This window comes from Mus caroli, chromosome 1 (genome assembly GCF_900094665.2).
Source record: "Mus caroli chromosome 1, CAROLI_EIJ_v1.1, whole genome shotgun sequence".
In the NCBI taxonomy this organism is placed as follows: Eukaryota; Metazoa; Chordata; class Mammalia; order Rodentia; family Muridae; genus Mus; species Mus caroli.
In genome coordinates, this window is record NC_034570.1 from 173333543 (window position 1) to 173355462 (window position 21920).

At 45.7% G+C, this 21920-nt stretch overlaps 1 protein-coding gene across 5 annotated transcripts; it reads left to right on the forward strand.

Moving 5' to 3' along the window:
- The first annotated feature begins 586 nt into the window (after nt 1-586).
- On the forward strand, nt 587-21186 carry Taf1a (TATA-box binding protein associated factor, RNA polymerase I subunit A). 5 transcript variants are annotated; one of them, XM_021161206.1, is made up of 11 exons: nt 587-790; nt 2432-2555; nt 6902-7071; nt 9777-9890; nt 11687-11885; nt 13677-13807; nt 15348-15506; nt 16945-17011; nt 17609-17732; nt 19579-19733; nt 20202-21186. In XM_021161206.1, the coding sequence occupies exons 2-11, from the start codon at nt 2432-2434 to the stop codon at nt 20318-20320; spliced, it is 1362 nt and encodes a 453-aa protein (XP_021016865.1). In that variant the 5' UTR covers nt 587-790; the 3' UTR covers nt 20321-21186. The 5 variants fall into 5 exon arrangements, with proteins under 5 accessions (XP_021016865.1, XP_029337941.1, XP_029337939.1 ...); XM_029482081.1 differs by having other exon boundaries at nt 19579-19694; XM_029482079.1 differs by having other exon boundaries at nt 680-860.
- The last annotated feature ends 734 nt before the right edge of the window (nt 21187-21920 follow it).

Here is a 21920-nt window from a genome sequence, read left to right on the forward strand (position 1 = left end):
CTCAGATTCTGTTCTCTAGCAGTAAATTCAGAGTTCCGGAGGAGTCCATGCCATCACTTAGGCAGCCTTCAATACGTTCTTTTTTATTTTAGTTCCAATAACTTTAAAGTTGTCTCCCTTTAGCTTTTACTCATTAATGCGTGTTCTCACCACTGGTGACAGTCTGTTCATTTAACGGATCAGCCCTTTAAAATACATCTCCTGCCATTCTCCATGGTCCTTTTCAAAGGGCTTAACAATCCCATTCTCTATCTCCAGAATTAAGACATGGCTGTGAATGTCTCTCACGAAAGTGGGATCCACACCCATCCCTACAACAATCCACGTTGAAAAGGAAAAATGGATTCTTGCTCAAACTGAGGCATCAAGTCACTTAAATCAGATGCTAACAGCAACTGGGATCGGCTATGCGTCCCCTTGTCACACTCGACTTTGCGATGGAAATCTTCCAATTTCGTTAAGGCTCAGGCTAAATTGTCAATCTGGGCCAAACCAAGGGGGAGGCGGAAGTCAACATCCACTTCCGGGTCTCGTCCCGAAGCGTCTTAAGAGCTGGATAGGGTCTGCAGCTTTCCCGCAGGTAACCCTCCTGTGGGGGCGTGGCCACGCATGCGCACTACCCGAATGCCTGCCAGGCTGGTTCTGCGCAAGCTCGCAGGAAGCCCTCCTTAACTGCTTCCGGACCAGGTTTTCTGTGGCGGCGAGCAACGTGGAGTTCGGCTACTCTGGAGCTTGGATTTAGCGGCTCGGGGGCTCCGTGCGCCTTGTGCTTTCAGTGGAACAGGAAAAGGTGTGTGAGCCTCCTGCTTGTTCCTTCTGCGGTTTCCTCTTGACTTTCTGTGCTCCTGGGCTCTGAGACCGTAAGTTACAGAGACCTCGAACTTTTGGTTACCGTGGCAACCGCCACCACGCTAACCCCCGCCAGGCCAGTTTGAGTCTTTGAGGGCCAAGGAAGGATTTGCGTTAAGTCTCCTTACCGTGCGTGGTAAGGTCGATTTCTAATTTAGGTGCTATTTCAAGCTTTTTCGCGGAACGGTTGAGATTGATTATTTTTTTTTAAAGGCCTAATCTGGATTTAAGGCGGAGAAACAAAATTTGAGGCTGGCCAACTCTTTGGGAGATGGGTCAGCAGGTAGTGGCAATTACTGTCAAGCCGGGTGAGTTCGATTCCCGGATCTACACGGTTGAAAAACCCCTCTAGATTATGCGCCGTGGCTTCTTCCGACAATAAACAAAGTGTAATATTAAAAAGAGAAATCGTACCTGGCGGTTGTGGCGCACGCCTTTAATCCCAGCACTTGGGAGACAGAGGCAGGCGGATTTCTGAGTTCGAGGCCAGCCTGGTCTACAGAGTGAGTTCCAGGACAGCCAGGGCTACACAGAGAGACCCTGTCTCGGAAAAACCAAACCAAACCAAACCAAAAAAACCCAAAAAAAGAAAAGAAAGAAATCGTTTGTCAGCAGGCTTCAGGTTCGATCTCCAGCACCGCAGAAAACAAAGCAACGCCAGTTGATAAGGCTGAGGGTGTACTGAACTAGGGTAATGCTGTGGGATTGCAGAAGGGAGGGACGCGTTCAGTGGAATTCGTAGCTTCAGTATTTGATAGATACCCAGAACAAGGGTGTTGAGCATTTTGACATTTAAATCCAAGCCCAGTGGCATGTGGCTGCTTTTGTCGAGTCATTTCTTTGCCATGGCCCGCTGCCGACCCCCTTACGTTTTTGTCATACCGGCTCGTCTGTGTGCCTTGTGTTTCCCAGACTTTTTGTCTTCACCGTTTCTCAGTCCTAACTTGGAAGGAAATACGGTTGTTGCTACGATTACCTTAGATAACTTATGGGCTATTTATGTAGTTAAGTTCCGCATGCTAGCAACTGCTGTTACTGTACGTGTTATGTATTCTTCAGCTTCTTTGTGTAGCTCGAGTTTTTTACTTTGCAATTAAGGATGTGTCGTTTCTGTATGTACTTGATACATAGCTGTACAGTATTCTTTTTTAAAAAACGATTTTTATTGTACTTTTATCTTCTGTGTATGAGTGTTTGCCACATTTATGCACACTGCTGTGTGTCTGTTGAGGAGGTTGGATGCCTTGGAACTGGAGTTCCAGAAGGCTCAGAACTGCTGTATGGGTGCTGGGAACTGAACCCAGGTCCTCTTGAAGAACAGCAAGTAGTGCTCTTGACTGCTGAGCCGTCTCTCCAGTCCCCACTCTTCTTTTTTTCTTTTTTAAAGTGGAACTTTATAGTTTCACCTGTTGCCGACCTAAACAGATTGAATGCATACTTTAAAAAAACAAACCTGACAGGTACAATGAGTCGCTACTCAAATGATCCTTGTTACACAAAGAGGTAGCTCCTTTTCTGTACGGTTCCGTTCCCTGTGGGTTGGCATGAGCTGAAGCTCACTCACGCTCTCTGTTTGGAGTAGATGATTAGTGATTTTGATGAAGAATTGACAAAGCTGGCTGTGGCTGAGGATAACCAAGAAACGTCGGTGGTCTCTAAGACGGGAATGCATTTCCCATGGCTTCACAAGCACGTTGAAGCTGTAGGTAAGTGATACAGCGTTGACACCTTTTTAAAAATTAATTTTATGATTTTATTTTTATATTTTACTTTATTTGTTGTTGAAACAGGGTCTTGCTCTTTGTCCCTGGTTTGCCTTGAACTCACTTATGTGGTTCAAACTGGTTTAGAACTCATGGTTGGTCTCTTGCCTCGGCCTCCACGTGCTGGGATTACAGGTAGTAACCTTGGTGTCTGTTTATCTTTTGAAGATTAGATGAGAGGTTCTTTCTTTCTTACAGCTGTAGACAAAAAGGAAGCACTTCTACCTTAGCATGGGCAAAATATTGGGGCCTTAGAGCTGAAGGCGCTGGGGCCTCACTGAGGAGCACGTGCATCGGGCGTGCTGAGGGGACTTCTGCTGCGTGGAGTGTGTTTGAGGTGCATTTTCCTTTGTTTTCATCTACTGTAGATGCAGACAGGGTTTTCCATGAGTTAACTTCCGTAAGACTGTATAAAGGCGTGGTGATTGGGGCACTGCCGTTAGTAAGTTAATCCTCAATAAATGGCATTTTTCATGTGAAGATTCTGGATTGCCAAGAAATTAAACTCTTTTTTTTTTTTTGAGACAGGGTTTCTCTGAGTAGCTCTGGTTGTCTTGGAACTCACTCTGTAGACCAGGCTGACCTTGAACTCAGAGATTTGCCTACCTCTGCCTCCCAAGTGCTACCTTTCAAGGCTGTGCCGCCTTGCACAGAGAAATTAAACTCTGAATAGTGATTATGGAAGCAAATCAGGTGTGTCCAGTCTCAGCTCCTGTACTTTTAACCGACCTCGAGGAGGCAGCTGGAGCTTGGCCCGAGAGCAGCCCTCCATTAGGCGAGTGAAAGCTAGTTATTTGAGCTGATATTAAGCTAGTTGCCTGCGATTGTTGGCGATTTGAGGAGCTTGTTTAGTTCTTGTTAAATGCAGAGTCTGCTTCAGAGCCAGCTGAAGCGAAGTCGTCTCCATTTCTAATTAGCTTTCAGGTAATTCCAGTACTGCTAGTCTGAGGAACACGTGAGCAGTTCGGCTGAGGATCCCGGCTGCTTAAGAGTTGGCATTAAATGGTCCAGGAAGTACCTGGTCTGTGCTGTGGACTTCTTCCACCCACAGCCCCTGTCAAGTCGGGGTCTTGCTGACCAGCCTCACAGACCTGGAACTTGCTCCCCAGACCAGGTTGGCCTCAGATGTGCAGCTGTCTCCTGCTTTTGTCATGTGATAGCTGGAGTGACAGACGCATCACCATGCCCAGCTGAGGGGCTGTAGTCGTCATCATGGTTCTACTTACATGTCCCCTATGCGATTTGCTATGTGCAGTGTCTCACAGCACTCAGTAAACTGTCTTGGCAGTTTTCAGGTGTTTTATACATTGTTAAGTTTAATAGTTCCAAATGATAACATTCTCACCACATGATGGATTTTTAAAATGAAATTGTTACTTTTTTTTTTTTTTTTGAGACAGGGTTTCTCTGTGTAGTCCTGGCTGTCCTGGGACTTACTCTGTAGACCAGGCTGGCCTCGAACTCAGAAATCCTCCTGCCTCTGCCTCCCAAGTGCTGGGGTTAAAGGCGTGTGCCACCACGCCCGGCAGAAATTGTTACTTTTACAATAGATCTGGTAAATCTAAATCATATAGAAATGTAATATATTCTGTTACTAATTTTCAAAAATTGAGAAAAAGCTTTTAATAGATGGAAGTTTTTAACTAATTGATTAATTAATCAATTTGGTTTTTCAAGGCAAGATTTCTCTGTGTAGCCCAGGCTGTCCTGGAACTCACTCTGTAGACCAGGCTGGCCTTGAACTCACAGATACATGTTTCTGTCCCCTGGGCACTGAGATCAAAGGCGGGTGTCACCACAGTCAGCTAGATAGAAGGTTTAGAGTACTGCTTTTAAGTAAGTGTCTATCACTGCATATGTACTCTTAATGTCTGTACATTGTAAGTATTAAAGTTTGTTTTGAGTTGAGATATAGCTGTAACTTTTGTTGGGACTTAAGTATTAGAGTAAATTTTAATTTTAATTTTATCTCAGCAAGATAGATAAGGGTGCCAGGTTTTCCTGAGCTACTTTATAAATGCATGGTAACTGTTCGGTATTTATCCCCCTCCCTCTGACACGCACACTTGATTTTTGGGCAGAGTCTTGCTATACCCAGACTCAGTTCTCTAGCCATGGTGGGATTACAGGTGTGCACCACACAGTTTGACTATTCTGCATTTTTATTTCTCTATGGAGGAAAGACAACATCAATTCTATTACGATTGTTTCAGTTTCTCTAAGAAGTTTGGGGGTCCCATGAGGAAGTGAATGGTGATAAGTTTAGCCAGTATATCTGAAGTTACATGATGAGCTCTTAAAAGTTACCAGTGTAGCTGGGCAATGTTGGTGGAAACCTTTAATTTCAGCATTTGGGAGGCAGAGGCAGGTGGATGTCTGTGAGTTTGAGAGGCCAGCCTGGCCTTCAGAGTGAATTCCAGGACATCCAGGGCTATTCTAAGAAACCCTGTTGTAGAAAAAAAACAAAAACAAAAAAACAAATTATAAAAAACCTAAGTTACCAGTGTCAAAGCCAGGTATGGTGGCACATGCCTTACTTCTTAGGAGATAGGGCTACCAGATCTAGATAGGGCTACCAGATCTTGTGAGTTCCAGAGAAAAACCAAAAGGAAAACAAAAAAGTTTCCAGTGTCTCTGCAGTTCTACATAGATTGTGAAAATTATCTGACTTGCAAAGGGCAGTGTAGGAACCATTCATTCTGCACACCATCATTGCTGCAGGTATTATGCACATTTGACTGTTGGGCCGTGAGCACTGGCACAGCTCTCCAGAAGGTCGGTGTTAGGAAGGAGCAGCGTGCTTGAGGATATGGACATGAACATTGATGTTTTGTTTGGGGCGTACTGGCATTAAATCCAGAGCCTTGGAAGTAACTTGTACTGCCACTGAGCCACAGCCTCTGCCTTGACTGTTTAATTGTGTGTGTGTGCATGTTAAATTTATTTTGGTTTTCATGTGAATGACTATTTATGTATGTGTGTGTGCCATGTATGTGGTGCCCACAGAGGCCAGAAGAGGGTGTCAGATTTCCTGATCTGGAGTTATAGGTGATTGTGAGCTGACAAGGGTGCTAGGAACTGAGTTCTCAGGCCCTCTTTTAAGAGTATGATTTTTTTTTTTTTTTTTTTTGGTTTTTCGAGACAGGGTTTCTCTGTATAGCCCTGGCTGTCCTGGAACTCACTTTGTAGACCAGGCTGGCCTCGAACTCAGAAATCCACCTGCCTCTGCCTCCCGAGTGCTGGGATTAAAGGCGTGCGCCACCACGCCCGGCCCAAGAGTATGATCTTAACCTGAGCATCTCGCCAGTGTCCACCCACAGTGTTTTAGAAGCACTGCTGGTCCCTAGCTACTTGCTTAAATAAGGGTATCCAGCTGAAAAGCTAAAGCCCAGAGCCAGGGGTGGTCAGGCACACCTGTAATCCCAGGTGTTTTGAAATAGGTCATACTTTGCTGCAGAGCAAGCTTGACATCAGCCTGGGCCATGTGAATACCAGGAAACCAGGAACAAAACAAAAACAGAAAAAGGAAAGGAAAAAGACAGCTGCCTAAACAGGACCTGTCAGAAGGCAAAAGTTTACAGTGCAATGCAGTGGTGTGACGAAGCCCAAGTACCGTTCCCATGGAGAGTGTTAGTGCTTCACAGACCTTACGATTCTTCTAATGTTTATGCACCTAACTATCACTGAATTACTGGAAACTTGATCCTCTCTCTAGGGGTTTTAGAGCATTAGGAGGTAATAAAGACCATATTTCACTGGATAGCATTGGTGACTTTCTCCCATTTTAAACACTGGGGGGGGGGGGCTGTTTCCTTGGAAGACTATCCAAGTTATTTATTAAATAACTGGTAGCACATCTCATATTTAAGGTGTTTCATCTGTTTGTTTTTGAAACAGACTTTCCTTATGCTGTCCATGCTGTCTTTGGACTCAGTCCTGCCAGCCTCCACAGCTCTCAGAGCACAGTCATGTGTCTGCATGGCCAGCCTGGGCTTTTAATTCTCCTTTGAGTTTCTATGTGAGCTAGTTTCAAGAGTATGAGAAGACCGAATGCATAGCAGCGGTGGCTGCCTGTGTAAGACCTACCCAGGACTACCTGTCAGCATTCTATTGTGGGTTGGGAGGCCTAAAACCAACACTGTGTGGCAGGGCTTGCTTTAAGTCAGCAGGCCTGGTACTGGGGAAGACTAGGTCAGTAGGACCCGCTGCCCTTGTTAAACCTTGTGTCTATTGAACTCTGAGTTGGAGTGAGTCAGGTCGAGCGACTGTCCTTGTGTTCATTGCTACAGTGACTGGAGGGAAGAAGAAGAAGGATTTTGCTCAGACGACAAGTGCTTGTTTAAGCTTTATCCAGGAAGCCCTGCTGAAGCACCAGTGGCAGCAAGCTGCAGAGTATATGCACAGTTACCTGCAGACCCTGGAGGACTCAGACACCGACAAGAGACAGGCTGCCCCTGAGGTACACAAGTGTCCATCTGTGGGACACAGCACTGCTCACCCACAGTAGCCTTTCATCCTCCTGCCTCAGCTTCCTGGGTACTAGGATGATACCACCAAGCTGGCCTAGCCCATTCCTTTATTGTCAGTTTCCATTGTGTGGACTACCACATATTATATATGCATTCATCAGAGGGTTCCCTGACTGTTCATGTATGTGGTATTGCGTGGTGCTTTCTTTAATTTCTCTTTGATAAATACTGAGGCGTGGAATTGTAGCTTATTTTTTAATCTCTTAACATTCTACCAAACTTTTTTACCAAAGTGTTGTGCTCACATGTCTGGGTTCTAGTCTGGAAAAGCATCTTGGAATCTGGAAGAGAAGAGGGAGCTAGCCGACAACGGCGCGAGAGAAAGATGAAACCAAGCTAGTCAGTCTGCTCAAGGTTCAATTTTAATGTCAGCAAACTCGCTTTATAAAGAAGAGGGGAGGCCCATCCCTAGCCATGCAAAGTTCCTTTGAAGTAGATAGGTCAGCCTTTTAGTGGGAACTCCCGAAGAAGATCGCAGTTCGGTGCACTCTGGAAAATTCTTGGAAGAGAACTGTTCTGCCTCAGGCAGGTTGGGCCTCCAGCAGGTAGCAGCACAGCAGGTGGCTCCACCACAGCCAGCCTTGCTAGGCTGGAAGGAGGTACCTCCAAAGTGTCTTTGCCATTTTCTATTTGTACCAGAAATATTTGACGGTATGGTTTCTCCACATTCTTATTGACACTATTATCTTTTTTTTTTTTTTTTAATCTGGATACCATGCTGGCCTCAGCCTAAGGTTTCCTGCAGTTCTCTGTCTAAGCCAGACAGTCCTCTGTTAGCCTCCTCCTGAGGCTGGGAAGCATGAGCTGGCTGTACCTGTCTTTTTNTTTTNTTTTTTTTTTTTTTTTGGTTTTTTTCGAGACAGGGTTTCTCTGTATAGCCCTGGCTGTCCTGGAACTCACTTTGTAGACCAGGCTGGCCTCGAACTCAGAAATCCGCCTGCCTCTGCCTCCCAAGTGCTGGGATTAAAGGCGTGCGCCACCACCGCCCGGCATCTTTTTCTTTTTTTGATCCTTGAAGTTATGCAGTAGTGTCTCCTCATGTCATGATTTGCATGTCCCTATTCACTCACTAAGTTTATCTCCTAGGACAACACTCATGGCTTCCCCTCTGCTGTGTATGTCCTTCCCACGTGTCTCTGGCCTCCTCTCCTTCCTCTCCTCGGGTTTTCTTCTCTAGCCTCACTGCCCTACCTTTACAGGAACAGGTCAGGCGGACTCTTTAAGGTCATTTCCTTTCCTTGGAAGGATCTTTCTTTAGCCATTCCACGCTCATTCAAGGCCCCTTTAAGTGACTAACCCATCCCCACGTTTTGCCAGCACTCCTGATGTCCTGTTGTCTAGAAAGCCAGGTGTGGGGGTTCACACCTTAGCCCCTGCAGGGAGAGGCAGAGGCAAGGTTTTCTTTCTTTCTTTCTTTGTACCAAAGACACCCGATTTTATTAATTTCCTTTAGGTTGAGAGAGAAATAGACATTTGCTCCCTTAAGAAAGCAGGGCTTAAGTTGTCATCAAAGTGTGGTCTGAGAACAATACATCATTACAATTTGTCCTTTCTAATCATCTTTGATTGACACACTAAACGCACAGCACACACACTCAGTGTGATGAGATTGCAGGGATGTGGACATGTCTGCATCAGCGTTTCCATGGGGATGGGGTGGTGCCAGGGAGCGGGCCCTGTGGGAACCCGTCTCTGAGCTACCCATTTTAGGCTGAGGTTAGGTTCACATTTAATATGCATCTTTTTTGTTTGTTTGTTGTTTGTTTTGTTTGTTTGTTTTTTAAAGTACTTTTAAAAGTATTTTATTGGGATCTTTCAGGAAACTATGCATTTCCAAGCCATTATATAGTCTGGGCAAGATAAGTTTTTATTTCATTGTCTGATACTCATGTTCAAGTGAGGCCCTGGTTCAGTCTGGGCGTAGGGCAGCCAGCACGCATAGCTCACACCTTACAGCCTCTCATGTTCAGATAACTGGCAAAAAAGCAGTAAAAAGCCGTCCAATTTGTCAACGCATAGCAGCAAAGCCCTTCACAAGGCAGGACAAAGGACTAGCTCTCCTTAGACAGGATTAATATGCATCTTAATGGAGCCTTTTAGAGAGCACTAATTTAACTGTGACACTGCTGTTCTTACCTGGTATAGTGGTTTGGATGAGAATGCCCTGTAGGTTCCCTTTTGGGGCACTGTTGGGAGGTTCAGGAGGTAGATCCTTGCTGGAAGAAGTCTGTCTGTCACCAGAGGCTTTCAGAATCAAAGATCCTTATCATTTCTAGTCTGCTCGATCCTCATGCTTGCCATTCCAGCTGTGAGCCTCTTGCTCTTGCCGCCATGGTCTGGCCCTCTGGAACTGGAAGCCTGAATACTCACTTCCTTGTAAAAGTTGCTGTGGCTGTGGTGTTTAATCACAGCAACAGAAGCGACACCAGTACACCGGTATTTTGAGCTGTAATGATTATCACCTAGTTAAGAGTGCTGGTTTACTAGGGGAAGTGTGGAAAAGCCTGCCAGTGCTGGTTTCCATGGAGAGTAATTATAGGTTGCTTTTAAATATTATAATCAGGAAAAACAAAATGTTGTAGGAAGAAACTAGATTGGGTAAGGATTTATTATTTTGCTGTTTCTGCTTTGATAGATCATTTGGAAGCTTGGAAGTGAAATTCTATTTTACCACCCCAAAAGCAATGTGGAGACTTTTAATAGCTTCGCTGACCGGATGAAAAATATTGGTGTCTTGAATTATTTAAAGGTGAGAATATAGACTTGTAAATTTAGATTTTTTTTAGTGTGTATTTGCTGTTAATTGCTTGTATCAGTGCTAAGATGGGAAACCACAGGAAATGCCTGTGAGCTGCTGGTAAAGGAGAGACGGGAGAGCCCTGCTGTGAGGATGCTCACTCCTTGTCTCTAACCATCTTCCTTCCATGTGATCTGATTGCAAGCTTCAGTCTGCCTCTGGCCGTCAGAGCTGAGGCTGTGCTTCACTGTGCACATAGGCCAGATCCTACAGTTGCTGAAGTTGCTTGAGCTGAGCTGGCATTTTTGGAAAAAACAAAACAAAACAAAGCAAACCTGTGGAACAAGTTAGGAACTTGAACATGTTCAAATGTAACATTCCAGATGTTTGTATAGAACCTTCTCTCTGAATTCTTGTCTTTTAATAATAGGTTTTTGCAAAGGGAACTGAGAACATTGCAATATTATTATTGCAATATTATAGCCCTTCTCTGTATATACTCTTAACTAAAGAGCACTATTGTTCTTTTGTAATTTTATAAATAATTTATTCGTTTTTGTTTTTTCAAGACTTTAAAGCTGTGTAAGTTTGGTCACAAGTTAAGCAATGGGACAGAAGCCATATGACCTGCAAAACTTAAAGTTTGCATTCCTGGAGCTTGGTTTCGTTGTTACGTGTTTGACTTTCTGATGTGTGTGTTTGGTGTGGTGTGTGGTGTGGTGTGGTGTGGTGTGGTGTGGTGTGGTGTGTGTGTGTGTGTGTGTGTGTGTAAGTCTGGAGGTCTGAGGTTGACACTGGGATCTTGGTCATCCTCCACCTTTCTTATTGAAGCAAGTTTCTTGCTAAGCAGAGCTAACTGGTTTTGGCTTACAATCTAACTAGCCAGTTTGCTCTGGGGTCCAGTATCCATCCCATGTGCACCCAACTTGTTATGTGGGTTCTGGGGAGCTAGACCCTGGCCCTCATGCTTTAGTGTTCTCAGCATAGTTTACCCACTGAATCATTTCTCTAGCCCACTCCCAACCCCCACTACCACCACTTTTTTTTTTTTTTTTTAGCCAGGGCCTTGCTGTGTGGCCCAGGTTAGTTTCAAACCCACAGTCCTACCTCAGCCTTCCTGGTGCTGGGGTTACAGATGAGTTCATTAGGCCCAGCTCTGTGGTTATTTTTGCTTTTGTTTCAGTCACGCTTTCCCACCTGAACTAAATCCATTCTTCACCGCACCTTGGCAGGATGTGCTCTGAGTGCATTCAGTGTGTATAAAGTTGTTAGACTGTTGTCTTCTGTGGACCAAGCCGGCAGGAGGTGTGTAAACAGCTTGTTATTTCCTCTTGACCTGCCTCCTGTGAAGCGTGAAGGGGAAGCATTGAGTGATTGACTAGATCAGGCTTGTAATGTGGCCTTACGCCTAGTTTTCTCACTATGTTGCACTGTATTCTACATTATAAAATTTTACATCAATTGCATAGTATTGGTTGTTTCACGTGCCTTTCCTTGCTTAACTGAAAAATGTACATGACAGAGGTTTTTGTTTTGTTTTGTTTTTATTTTACTGTGCTGCCATGCCTGTCCCGGAACTTGCTTTGTAGACCAGGCTGGCTTCAAACTCAGAGATCCACCTGCCTCTGCCTTTCTTGAGTGCTGGAATTAAAGGTGTGCACCACCGCCCAGCTGAGCCTTCAGTTTTACCTGAAGGTTCTACTTTACAATTTTCAGGGTTAGGCCAGCATGTGTTACGTCTTTCCTGAGTTTTCTGACTGATAGTTGTGTAATGACTTCAGTGACAGTGGGTTTTCTTATTGGTGCAGATCTCCTTACAGCACGCCTTGTATCTTTTACATCATGGAATGCTTGAGGATGCGAACAGGAACCTAAGCAAGGCAGAGACGTGGAGGTATGGAGAAAAGTCGTCTTCTCAGGAAGTGTTGCTCAACCTTGTTCAGGCCTACAAAGGGCTTCTAGAGTACTACACTTGGTCCAGAAAGAAGATGGAGTTGTCAAAGCTTGGTGAGTCAGAAGCCCAGCTTTCTGAGGATGAGGGGACAGTGGGGCAGTGTGGACCACAGACCACTGAGCTCATCCATGCTCTGGGGAGGCTGAGCCTACCTCAAGTTTCAGGTTAGGTGGTTTGTATTACAAGATCCTGTCTCAAAAAAGCAAGCAAGCAGACAAAAACACTGGAGTGAATTGACTGAGTTCAAGTTGTTATTTACTTTTTCTTAGAGGTGGTACTAGGACTTGAGCAGGTTATGTGGTGGCTGGGCTGTGGTGTGCACCACTCTCGTAGGTAGATGATGTCCCACATTTCATGCAGTTCATGCTTTGTTCTGTAAGATTGTGGGTCTGGTAATGGGGGGAACTTTCAATCACCTAATCTCAGGCGTCTTTAATGAAGAAAACAAACCCCACAACCATTTCCACACACAGGATAGGTCGTTTCAGTGGTGACTACTTTAGAGTCCTTGCTATTATGATGTAATTCTGTCACAGGGAACCCCAGGTAAGATTGTGGTGGTAGCTTTAATTCCAGCACTCTGGAGACAGAGGTAGGTGGATCGCTGAGTCTCAGGCACCCTGGTCTCCAGGACAGCCAGTGAGACCCTCCCCCGAAATTCCACACCCCCCCTCCCCCCCAAACAAAACAAAACAAAACAAAAAACCAACAGTCATAGAGGTGAAAACCCTAGCTTCTGGAGCAGCCTCTGGAGGGAGCAGCCGGGGACCTGCACCCGGCACAGCTGCCGCTTGCTCTGCCCTGCCCTGCCTGTCCCGTCTGATGAGCTTGGTGATTGGTGACCTCCTCCTTTAAACCTCAGTACTGCTACGGATCTGCTTTTCCATGTCACTCATCTGCTGCTCTGCTCCTATTTCTAAGCTTATAAAGTTTTTCAAAATTAATTTTATGTGTAGTGTCTGCATATGGCTGTGCACTACATGCATGACTGGTGCTTGCCCAGGCCAGAAGATGACATCAGGTCCCCTGGGACTGGACATGTTCATGGTCGTGAGAAACAGGTGGTTGCTGGGAATCAAACCCTGGTCTGCTGGAAGAGCAGTCAGTGCTCTTAACTACTGAGCCGTCTCCAGCCCCCAGGCTCTTAGGAGTTTTTAATGGATTTGTGTGTGTGTGTGGGTGGGGGAGGGGGCCAAGATTGTGCCATTTTCATAGAGATAATTTTACTTCCTTTTCAGTATAGGGTCATTGTGTTTTCTTGCTTCCTTGCCCTGATGCAAATCTACTGTAGTGAAAAGTTGTGAGAGAGGATGTCTTGCCATTTTCTCAGATTTCGCCAAGCTTGTTAGACAGGGTTAACAGGACCCTGGAACTCACTGTGTAGACCCAGCTGGTCTCACAGAAATCCACCTGCCTCTGCCTCCTGACTGCTGGGATTAAAAGCATGTGCCACCACACTCAACAGCTATTTTTTAAATTAAATTTTAAAAATTAATTAAAAATTCAGATGAGTAAGTCCTGTTCCTAGATTGACGGCTGTTTTTAGTTACATCAGAGTTACTGAACTTGGGCAGGTCTTTCTGCCTCTGTTGGTGACTGTTCATTGATCTGGTTTAGAGTGTGGATCTTCATCGTTCACATTAATTGATCCTCAGCTGCTAAGCTAACCTTGGCTGTGGTCTGTAGTTGGTTTTAGAGGGGCCGGTACCCTGTGGAGGAGGCATTCTGTGGGAGGCGCCAGTCCTCTTGGCACTTGTCAGAGCTTACCGGTGACCCACCAGCCCTGAGCTCTGCTATGGCTTCTCTAAAATGAACTTCCGAATGAATCTCTTCCTTTTGAGCAGATGAGGATGATTACGCTTATGCCGCCAAAACCCGAAACATGCTCAGCCAGAGCTGCAAGATGTCTACAAATATCTGTGCACTGGTCAAAACGCCCGGGGTCTGGGACCCTTTTGTGAAGAGTTATGTGGAGGTGAGTCACTTTCCAAGGCCAGGGTGGGGATGTGCGTGTAGTGCTAGCACTGAGAAGCCTGGGGCAGGGTCGCTGCAGGTCTGAGGCCAGCTCGAGATGTGTAGTGAACTCAAACTTAGCCTGGGCTACATGCATAGTATAACTCTGCTTCAAACAAAATACAAGATCGTCTTAGTTTGATTTTTGTCATTTAAGCAGACTGAGGCTAGTAGAGAAAGTAGGTTTTTTTCTCTTTTTTAGTCTTAATAACTTTTGCTTATTTTATTAACATGCTATGTGGGTTAGTCTTGTTTACTTTTACCATGGATAACTTTTTATGGTTTGAATGTGAAATGTCCCACAAAGACTCACATGCTTGAATTGAGCGGTCACTAGCTTTGTGAGATTGTGAAATCTTTATGTACTAGGGCCTAACTGGAGGGGCATGTCACTAAGGAGGGTCCTGCTCCCAGCCTCTTCCTGAGTACTGTCATGTGATACAGGTGCTCCGTGCTTTCTCTCCAGCCCTGTCTTCTGTCTTGATGGATCTAACCCTCTGAACTCTACCTCCAGATAAATAAATCTCTTCTCCTCTTCCTCCTCTTCTCCCTCTCTTCTCCTCTCCCCTCCTCTTCCTCTCTTCCCCTGTTCTTCTTCCTCCTCTTCTTCTTTTTTTTTTTTTGCCCTCGCTGTCCTGGAACTTGCTCTGTAGACCAGGCTGTCCTCAAATTCAGAGATCCACCCATCTGAGCCCTCTGGGTGGTGGATTAGAGGCATGTGCCACCCCCTCATGGCTAAGTCCTCCTTTCTCTTAGTTGCCTTGGTTAAGGTTTTGTTTGCAGCGCTGAGAAGGGCAAGTACTGAGCTGTCATGGCCAGACACCTGTGAAGTGCATAGCGATGTAACTGAATGGCAGGTCTGAGTCTGTGTTGTTATTATCGCAGATAAAGAAAAGGCGGGATACTTGCTGAAAACATGGTGGCATGTAGGGGGGAAGTGGGTAAAGACGGGACCTAAATCACAGCATACAGGGTGAGGAGCTACGAAGCTGTCCCAGGATCTCCGTCACTGCAGAAGGACCTAGGGCTCAGGCGCTGCTCTGTGAAAGTGAGTGCAGAGCTGCCGGTTTGTTGTCAGGGGACGTGTAGTTCCTCTTGAGCCTCCTCAAGACGGGTGTGTGTGTGTGTGTGTGTGTGTGTGTGTGTGTGTAATTCTCGTGCACTCCTTAGTGCGGAGCTCTGAGGGCGCCGACACAGCGGATCACACTCTTGGTTGTTACTGTGCTTTGGGTACTTGGGGGTCTTGTGGGAGCAGTTCTTTCTTCCCTTGAGGTTCTACATTTTCCAGGACCAAGTACAAGGGAAGAAGGAAACGCCGTGTGGATCTTTGCCCTGCCGTGTGCGAGTTGCAGGGATGCTGGAAGACAGAGCTAGTGTGGCTGCTGTCCCTTCATGATTTTTATTACTTTTATTTATTTTTGTTGCTGTTCTTAGCGGTAAGCTTATATCTTCTTTTTATGGAGTTACCTTCCAGAATTACTCTGAGACATTATTTTACACAGATGCTGGAGTTCTTTGGTGATCAAGATGGAGCCCGAGAGATGCTCACCAATTATGCATATGATGAGAAGTTCCCGTCGAACCCCAATGCCCACGTCTACTTATACGAGTTTCTCAAGAGAGAGAAGGCACCGAGGGCGAAGCTCATAAGTGTTCTTAAGGTAGAGGCGTGCCCCCCGTGTTAGAGGCGTGTCCCCATGTTTTCTTCTTGGTTTTGTTCTCATGAGATAGACATCATGTGACAGAATGGCTAGCCCACACTCCATCTATGGCCTGGCCTGGGTTTGAACTCCTGATTCTCCAGTCTCTGCCTCCTGAGTGTTGGGACTACAGGCCTAGGCCACTATACCTGGCTTAGTAATTTCTTCTTTTTTTCTTTGTAAAAGCAGCAAAATGTTTAAAATGTTTAACTATGCAGGCAAAATACACACATGTAAGTAAGAGTCTGTTTACTCAGTCTTCCAGGGAACCTTGCTTTTTGTTAGCAGGAATTTTGAGAGGGGTAGGGAGGGAGAATAGAAATGAATTTGAGAGGTGGGGGGGAGGGAAAGGAGATGAGGGGCAGAGCTGCCTATCTTGTTCATTTGTTTCTTTAAATTGTTTTTCTTAAGACAGGATCTTGTTGTTTAGCCCTGGTCAACTTAGAACTCTCCATGTAGACCAGGCTGGCCTTAAACTAACCGATTCAGTGTCCTCTGACTCCTGTGTGCTGGGATGAAAGGTGTGCACGCCCACATCTCGCCTGCCTTGTTTCCTGAGGCCTGTTCTCTCACTGGAGCTCAGCACATGGTCTAGGCTGGCTGCCCCGAGGATCCATGTGGCTCTGCTTCTCTAGTGTGGAGACTCCAAGAGTGCCAGGATTTAGAGATTAGAGCGAGGTCCATGCTTTAATAGACAAACAATCCGCTGACTGAGCAGTGTCCCTGCACCAGATGTGCTGCGTTGTGTGGTCCCGTGTCACCCTCCCTGCACATGTACCTGTGGAGGCCAGGAATCCGTTAGGTGTCTCTCTTATTCTCCACCTTCATTTTTAGACTTTTTCCCTTTGTTTTTATTTATGTGTGTGGATGGTTTGCCTGCATGTACGTCTGTATCACATGCAGTGCCTGTGGAGGTCAGGAAAGCGTGGCAGATCCTCCGGGTCTGGGAGCTGCGTGTGCTCTTAGCCACTGTACCATCTCCAGCCCGCTACCTTGTGTGATGCAGGGTCTCTGTCTCTCACTGAACCTCAAGCTAGCCAACTGGCTAGGGTTGGGTTGCTGGGACAGTGAGCTCCCGGGACTCCCCTGTGTCTCCCCAGTGCTGAGATTACAGGTGCATGCTGCTCCCGCTGGCTTTTTCTGTGGTGCAGAGGATTTGAACTCAGGGCCTAGGCTTGCAGAGTGAACACTTTACCCTCGGAACCATCTGCTGGGATTTTGCTTTCTAAAATAACTTTTTGGAGAATACCTTGTTACTTACAGATAGAAACAGGATAAAATCAAAGTACTTTTTAAGTTTAGTTCATTTGTCGAGAGCATATTATCCAGTAAGAATTTTAGGTGGAAATAAGCTAGAATTTGTATAGTATGTAAATGACAAGACTGTTTTCTCTTCCAGATTTTACATGAGATTGTGCCATCCCATACACTGATGTTAGAATTCCATACATTGCTTAGAAAATCAGGTAAAGTTGTGTTTATACTGCTCTGTGCATAGAGTCTAGATGAAGGATCCGCCGTCTGTGGCCTAAGGACCCATTATTGGTTGCCTGTTCTCAGAAGTTGAGCTCACTTGCACTCTGCCTGCTCCTGTAGGACCTGTGGTTGATTGTGAGCAGTACCTGCAGGGCCTGTGGCTCTGTTGGAGATTTGTATCTACAGCTTAGAGCTTAAAGTACTTGCCGTCTAGTCCTAATAGAGAGCCTTAGGAAATAGGAATGCCCTTCGTTTGTATGATTTGCCTCTTTATGATCCCTTGAGGGTCTCAGGGCAGTATAGTAAAGAACACGTCTTGGAAGTCAGCTTGCTTAAGCCAGTGCTGCAGAGTCTGTAGGTCTCAGCCTGTATTTACTAGGGCAGGTGGTATAACCTCCAGAAGAGGCTCACTGTCTTGACGTCATTAACCTTCAGCTCATCCCAGGACTGTGAGCATAGTGAGTTGTTTTAAACAGTTAACCAACCAGAAGGCTTGCAGTTCATGTTTCATTGACTTGACCTGTCTTCTCAGCTCTGTGCTCTTCTCTAGTACTGTCTGTAAGCTTGGACTGTTGTGGCCATTGCAGAGACAAAAGAACACCAGAAACTGGGCTTGACTGTGTTATTTGAAGTCCTGGACTTCGCTGGATGCAATAAGAACATAACGGCCTGGAAATACTTGGCAAAGTATCTGAAGCAGATATTAATGGAGTACGTGAGAAACAGCGTTTATCACTGTTCATCATAAGTAATAGTCCCACATTTTAGCAATTGCTTTTAAAGTTTTTTACTAATGTTTTTATATTTCCTGTAAAGGACATTTAGGGTTTTTTCTGAGTATCAGAAGCTAGGAAATGCAAAATCATAAGCCCAACACACAGGAATTCTATGCATATATTTCATGTTAACAAAATCAACACTGCATCTTACAGTACATGCATGGTAAGGCAGTGTCCCATGCTGCATCTGAAGTGCCTGTTGTCAGCACCACATTCTGGATCAGAGAAAAGATGTGGCCCTGCTCTCGTGCATTGTGTATGAGAGAGGCCTCCCAGAATTAAGCTGTCCTTGAATGTCCTAGCCATTCCGGGTAGTGAGGAAATTGTGTGTCTGAGAGCACTTGCTGTGGGCTTCAGACCTGACTTTATCCTGTGTTTACTGCTCTAGTTGGCTCCATGAACCTGGGAGAGCAGGGCCTCAAAACAAGGCAGACTAAAGTCTCCTGCTATTGCCGACTTTATTCAGAGCATCAGACAATTTAATCTCTGAGGGTTAAGGAGAGTCACCTGAGTAAAGTGTACAATCACTAGGATGAGACACTCATGCTGAAACCGTGTTTTTTCTTAGAGGGATAGGATAACAGCAGCAGAAGTACACTCGCTCCTCTCGCTACACCCGGGAGGGCACAGAACACACTCCAAACACAGTTCTGAGTTTTTGAAGAATTGAGGTCGTCAAGACTGGTTTTCTTAGAGATTTCTCACCAGAATTCCCCCACATGACTCCATTCTTGCACTGTGTTCCAACAACCCTAAAGACAGAGGAATAAATCCTAAGACCTATTTTTATTTTTATTTTTCTTAAAAATCTCTGGTAACTGAAAATCCAAGGAGAAGGTGCCAGCAGATTTGGTGTCTGGTGAAGCCCAGTTTCTTAGTTCCCATTGCCCTCTTGTCCCTGCTGAAAGGGACAGCTGCTGTCTGGGCTCTCTTACAGGGCTCTAGCTTACAATGTCCCAGTGACTCAGCGCCTAGTGTCCTAAGCCTAGCCTGGCACCTCATTGTAATGGTCCCTGCACTTAGGATGATGAGTGCGTTCACAGTTCGGCAGTGTGATAGGTTAGCCCAGTAACTGCCGATCACTGTATAGATCTAGAGCCACTTAAATCCCTGCTGGATCTTGCCCCTGAAGGGCAAGAAGTGCACTGCTCATGTGTTGAATCTAGAAGTTCTACCACAAGGGTGGCCCAGGCCTTAAATGCACATTTACACTTAAGTTTGTGTGGTTCAGCATCAAGCTCATGCATTTGTATGTTGGTGTAACCATGGCATCTGAGTGGGTCTAGTAATTTCTGTAGCATGTAATTTTATCTAGGATTGTAAGGTACCTTTAAGGGATCATGGTAATGGCTAACAGTTGCTCGGCAGCAGACACCGTGTGAGGAGCTTTATGGGCTCTGCGTGGACTGTTGGACTAGTTTGCTCCTAACAAAATTGCCAGAAAATAGCCATTTCCACCCTCCAAGAAAGTGAGGCTCAGAAAGGTTAGCAGCTTGTACAGGATCATATAATTAGAGATGAAGGATCTGAGATTTCAGTTCTGGATTTTAATTCAGCATCCTTGCTGTCGATCACTCTGCTGCAGTGCATTGGCTGTGCAGTGAAATGGGATGTTCCTAGAGAGAGTGAACATGGGCTTGCCTATGCTACTACCTCGACCATGCGTGAATGTCAGCTTGGAAGTGTCTTCCGTGTCGTCCTTAGACGCTGCTCATGTTGGGATTCTGACTGTAGTCATGTCCTTTCACTGACGCCCCTGTTCTCCTGTTTCTTTTCAGAAGCCATCAAGATTGGGTTGAAGAAGAGTGGAAGTCTAGGAGGAACTGGTGGCCGGCTTTTCACTTCAGCTTCTTTTGGGCGAAGAGTGACTGGAAGGCAGACACTGACTTGGCTTGTGAGAAAGCTTTTGTGGCAGGGATCCTTTTAGGAAAAGGTCTGTGGCTGGTTTCCTGCTTGTCTGGATGGAGCTTTTGGCTCTGAGGCTAGGAAGGGGCCTCATTCATCTGCCCTTGGGGTGCCTAGGGGTTTAGGAGCCGCAGCGGTGGCTGGAATGGGAGTGGGAGCCCTGAGCTGGGTTAGGGTAAATTAGCCTTCAGGAGGCTGGCTTAATAAGTGGGTATATATAATGTGCACATCACCATGACTAGGCTTAGGAGGAAGGGTGGAGGTGATGTGCTTGCTATAACTGTGGATGAGCCATGTCTGTGAAGTGGTACAGCTTGGTACGGCTTCACTGGCGAGGCTTTTACAGGTACTCAAGCCACATTGGTATACGTGGCACAGATGAATCTACGTTCAGAATCGTTAGTGTTCCAGGACTAAAGAAAAATAAAAATGTAGAAGTATTCTTAATAATTTGATAAATATTAAAACTTTTTCTTATTTTGTTTCATTTTTTTAGGTTGTAAATATTTTCGGTATATTTTAAAACAAGATCATGAAACCTTGAAGAAGAAAATCAAGCGGATGAAGAAGTCTGTGAAAAAATACACTATTGTAAATCCAGGTGTTCACACCTAGACTTTAACTTATTTTACAGCTACCGCTACAGTGTAGTGGTTTGTATACACATACACGTACTTGTGCACATGCGCATGTGGAAGCTAGAAGTCAGCTGTGTCACTCTCTGCAGGAGCCTTGCTTTGAGACCCTCACTGAGACCTGGAGGAGTTGCTCGGCCTCCCTCCCACCTGTTTGTTCCTCTACCAGCTGAACCTCATTTCCACACCCCACAGCTACTAATGGGTGCTGTTGAGTGGAGGGTAGAGAGTCGAGGAGGAGGTGACACTGTGTGACTCCAGTCCTTTGACTCTAGAGGACTGATCTGAGTCAGTGTTAGAAGAGATGTGGTTAACCTTAAAGGCATGGTGTGCCTTAAAGTAACCTTAAAGGATACTTGGATGTTCCCTCAGAAATGAGAATCCAGCTGGGTGGTGGTGGCACATGTCTTTAATCCCAGGAGGTAGAGGCAGGCAGATTTCTGAGTTTGAGGCCAGCCTGGTCTACAGAGTGAGTTCCAGGACAGCCGGGGCTACACAGAGAAAGCCTGTCTCGAAAAACAAAACAATAAAAGGAGGCTCCAACGGTAGCATCTCTACTCATGAAGTAGCGTCCTACAGGCACTAAGTAAGCACAGTGGGACAGCTTCCCAAGGCCAGAGACATGCTCCAGGAGCACACCCTGGGCTCTGTAGCACATGTGCTGATGGATGCTTCTAGAGAATGACCTTGGCTGTCTTGTAGTTATTGTTAAAGTGACTAGTACTTGGATTCCAGGAAGGCTCACTGGTGTTCAAGTGACAAACCACACATTTCCTCATTGGCTTATAGCCCTGCTAGCTTTAAATAATGTACAATAAAGGTGGACAAGTTGCGCTTTGTGAATAATTTTATTAGTATTTTATTCTTGGGAAAGGGTATCAAGAAATAACTTCATCCAAAGCAAACGAAGCAAGCGGGTGTCTGTCTCAAGCACCGCTCTAAGCCAAGCTGGCTTCCCACATTGGAAGGACCAGCCTCTCTGAGTGGGTGGTTGGAGTGTGTGGAGCTCTGTAAGAGTAACACCGTAGGGGTAAACTTTCAAACCTCACAGCACAGGCCAAGGTCAGCAGGACCCGGCTCTGGAATCCTAAGTTAGGGTTTGTGCATCCTAGTGCTTTTGAGGACCTTGCAGGGGTTCTACACAAAGCTTTGCTGTTCTAGAACTTTGTTTTTGTTGTTGGTTTGGTTTTGTTTTGCTTTTGTTTTTAAACAAAGTCTGCCTGGGTAGACACGGCTGTTCTAAAACTCATGATCCTCTCCTTCAGCTGTTACATGTGTAGGCTGCCACATCTAGTTTTCTTGCCTAGAATTTTCATATCGTACGTCTAGTTAGACTGTGATCTAACCCTGTGGGAGTTGTGTGATGTTTACTGAGCCCAAGATGGTGCCGTGAATAACACTGGCCAGGTTTCTTACTCAGGCACTCTCCTGGTTCTTCAGACCATCACACTCCTCCTCACTGAGAAGGTGAAATTAGAAGGTGAAGTTAGCAGAGATGAGGTACCTCTCCAGGGTCAGGCCCTAACCACAGCAGACTGGTTCTGAAGGCACCATGCAGACCCCTCCTCTATTGCCTACCT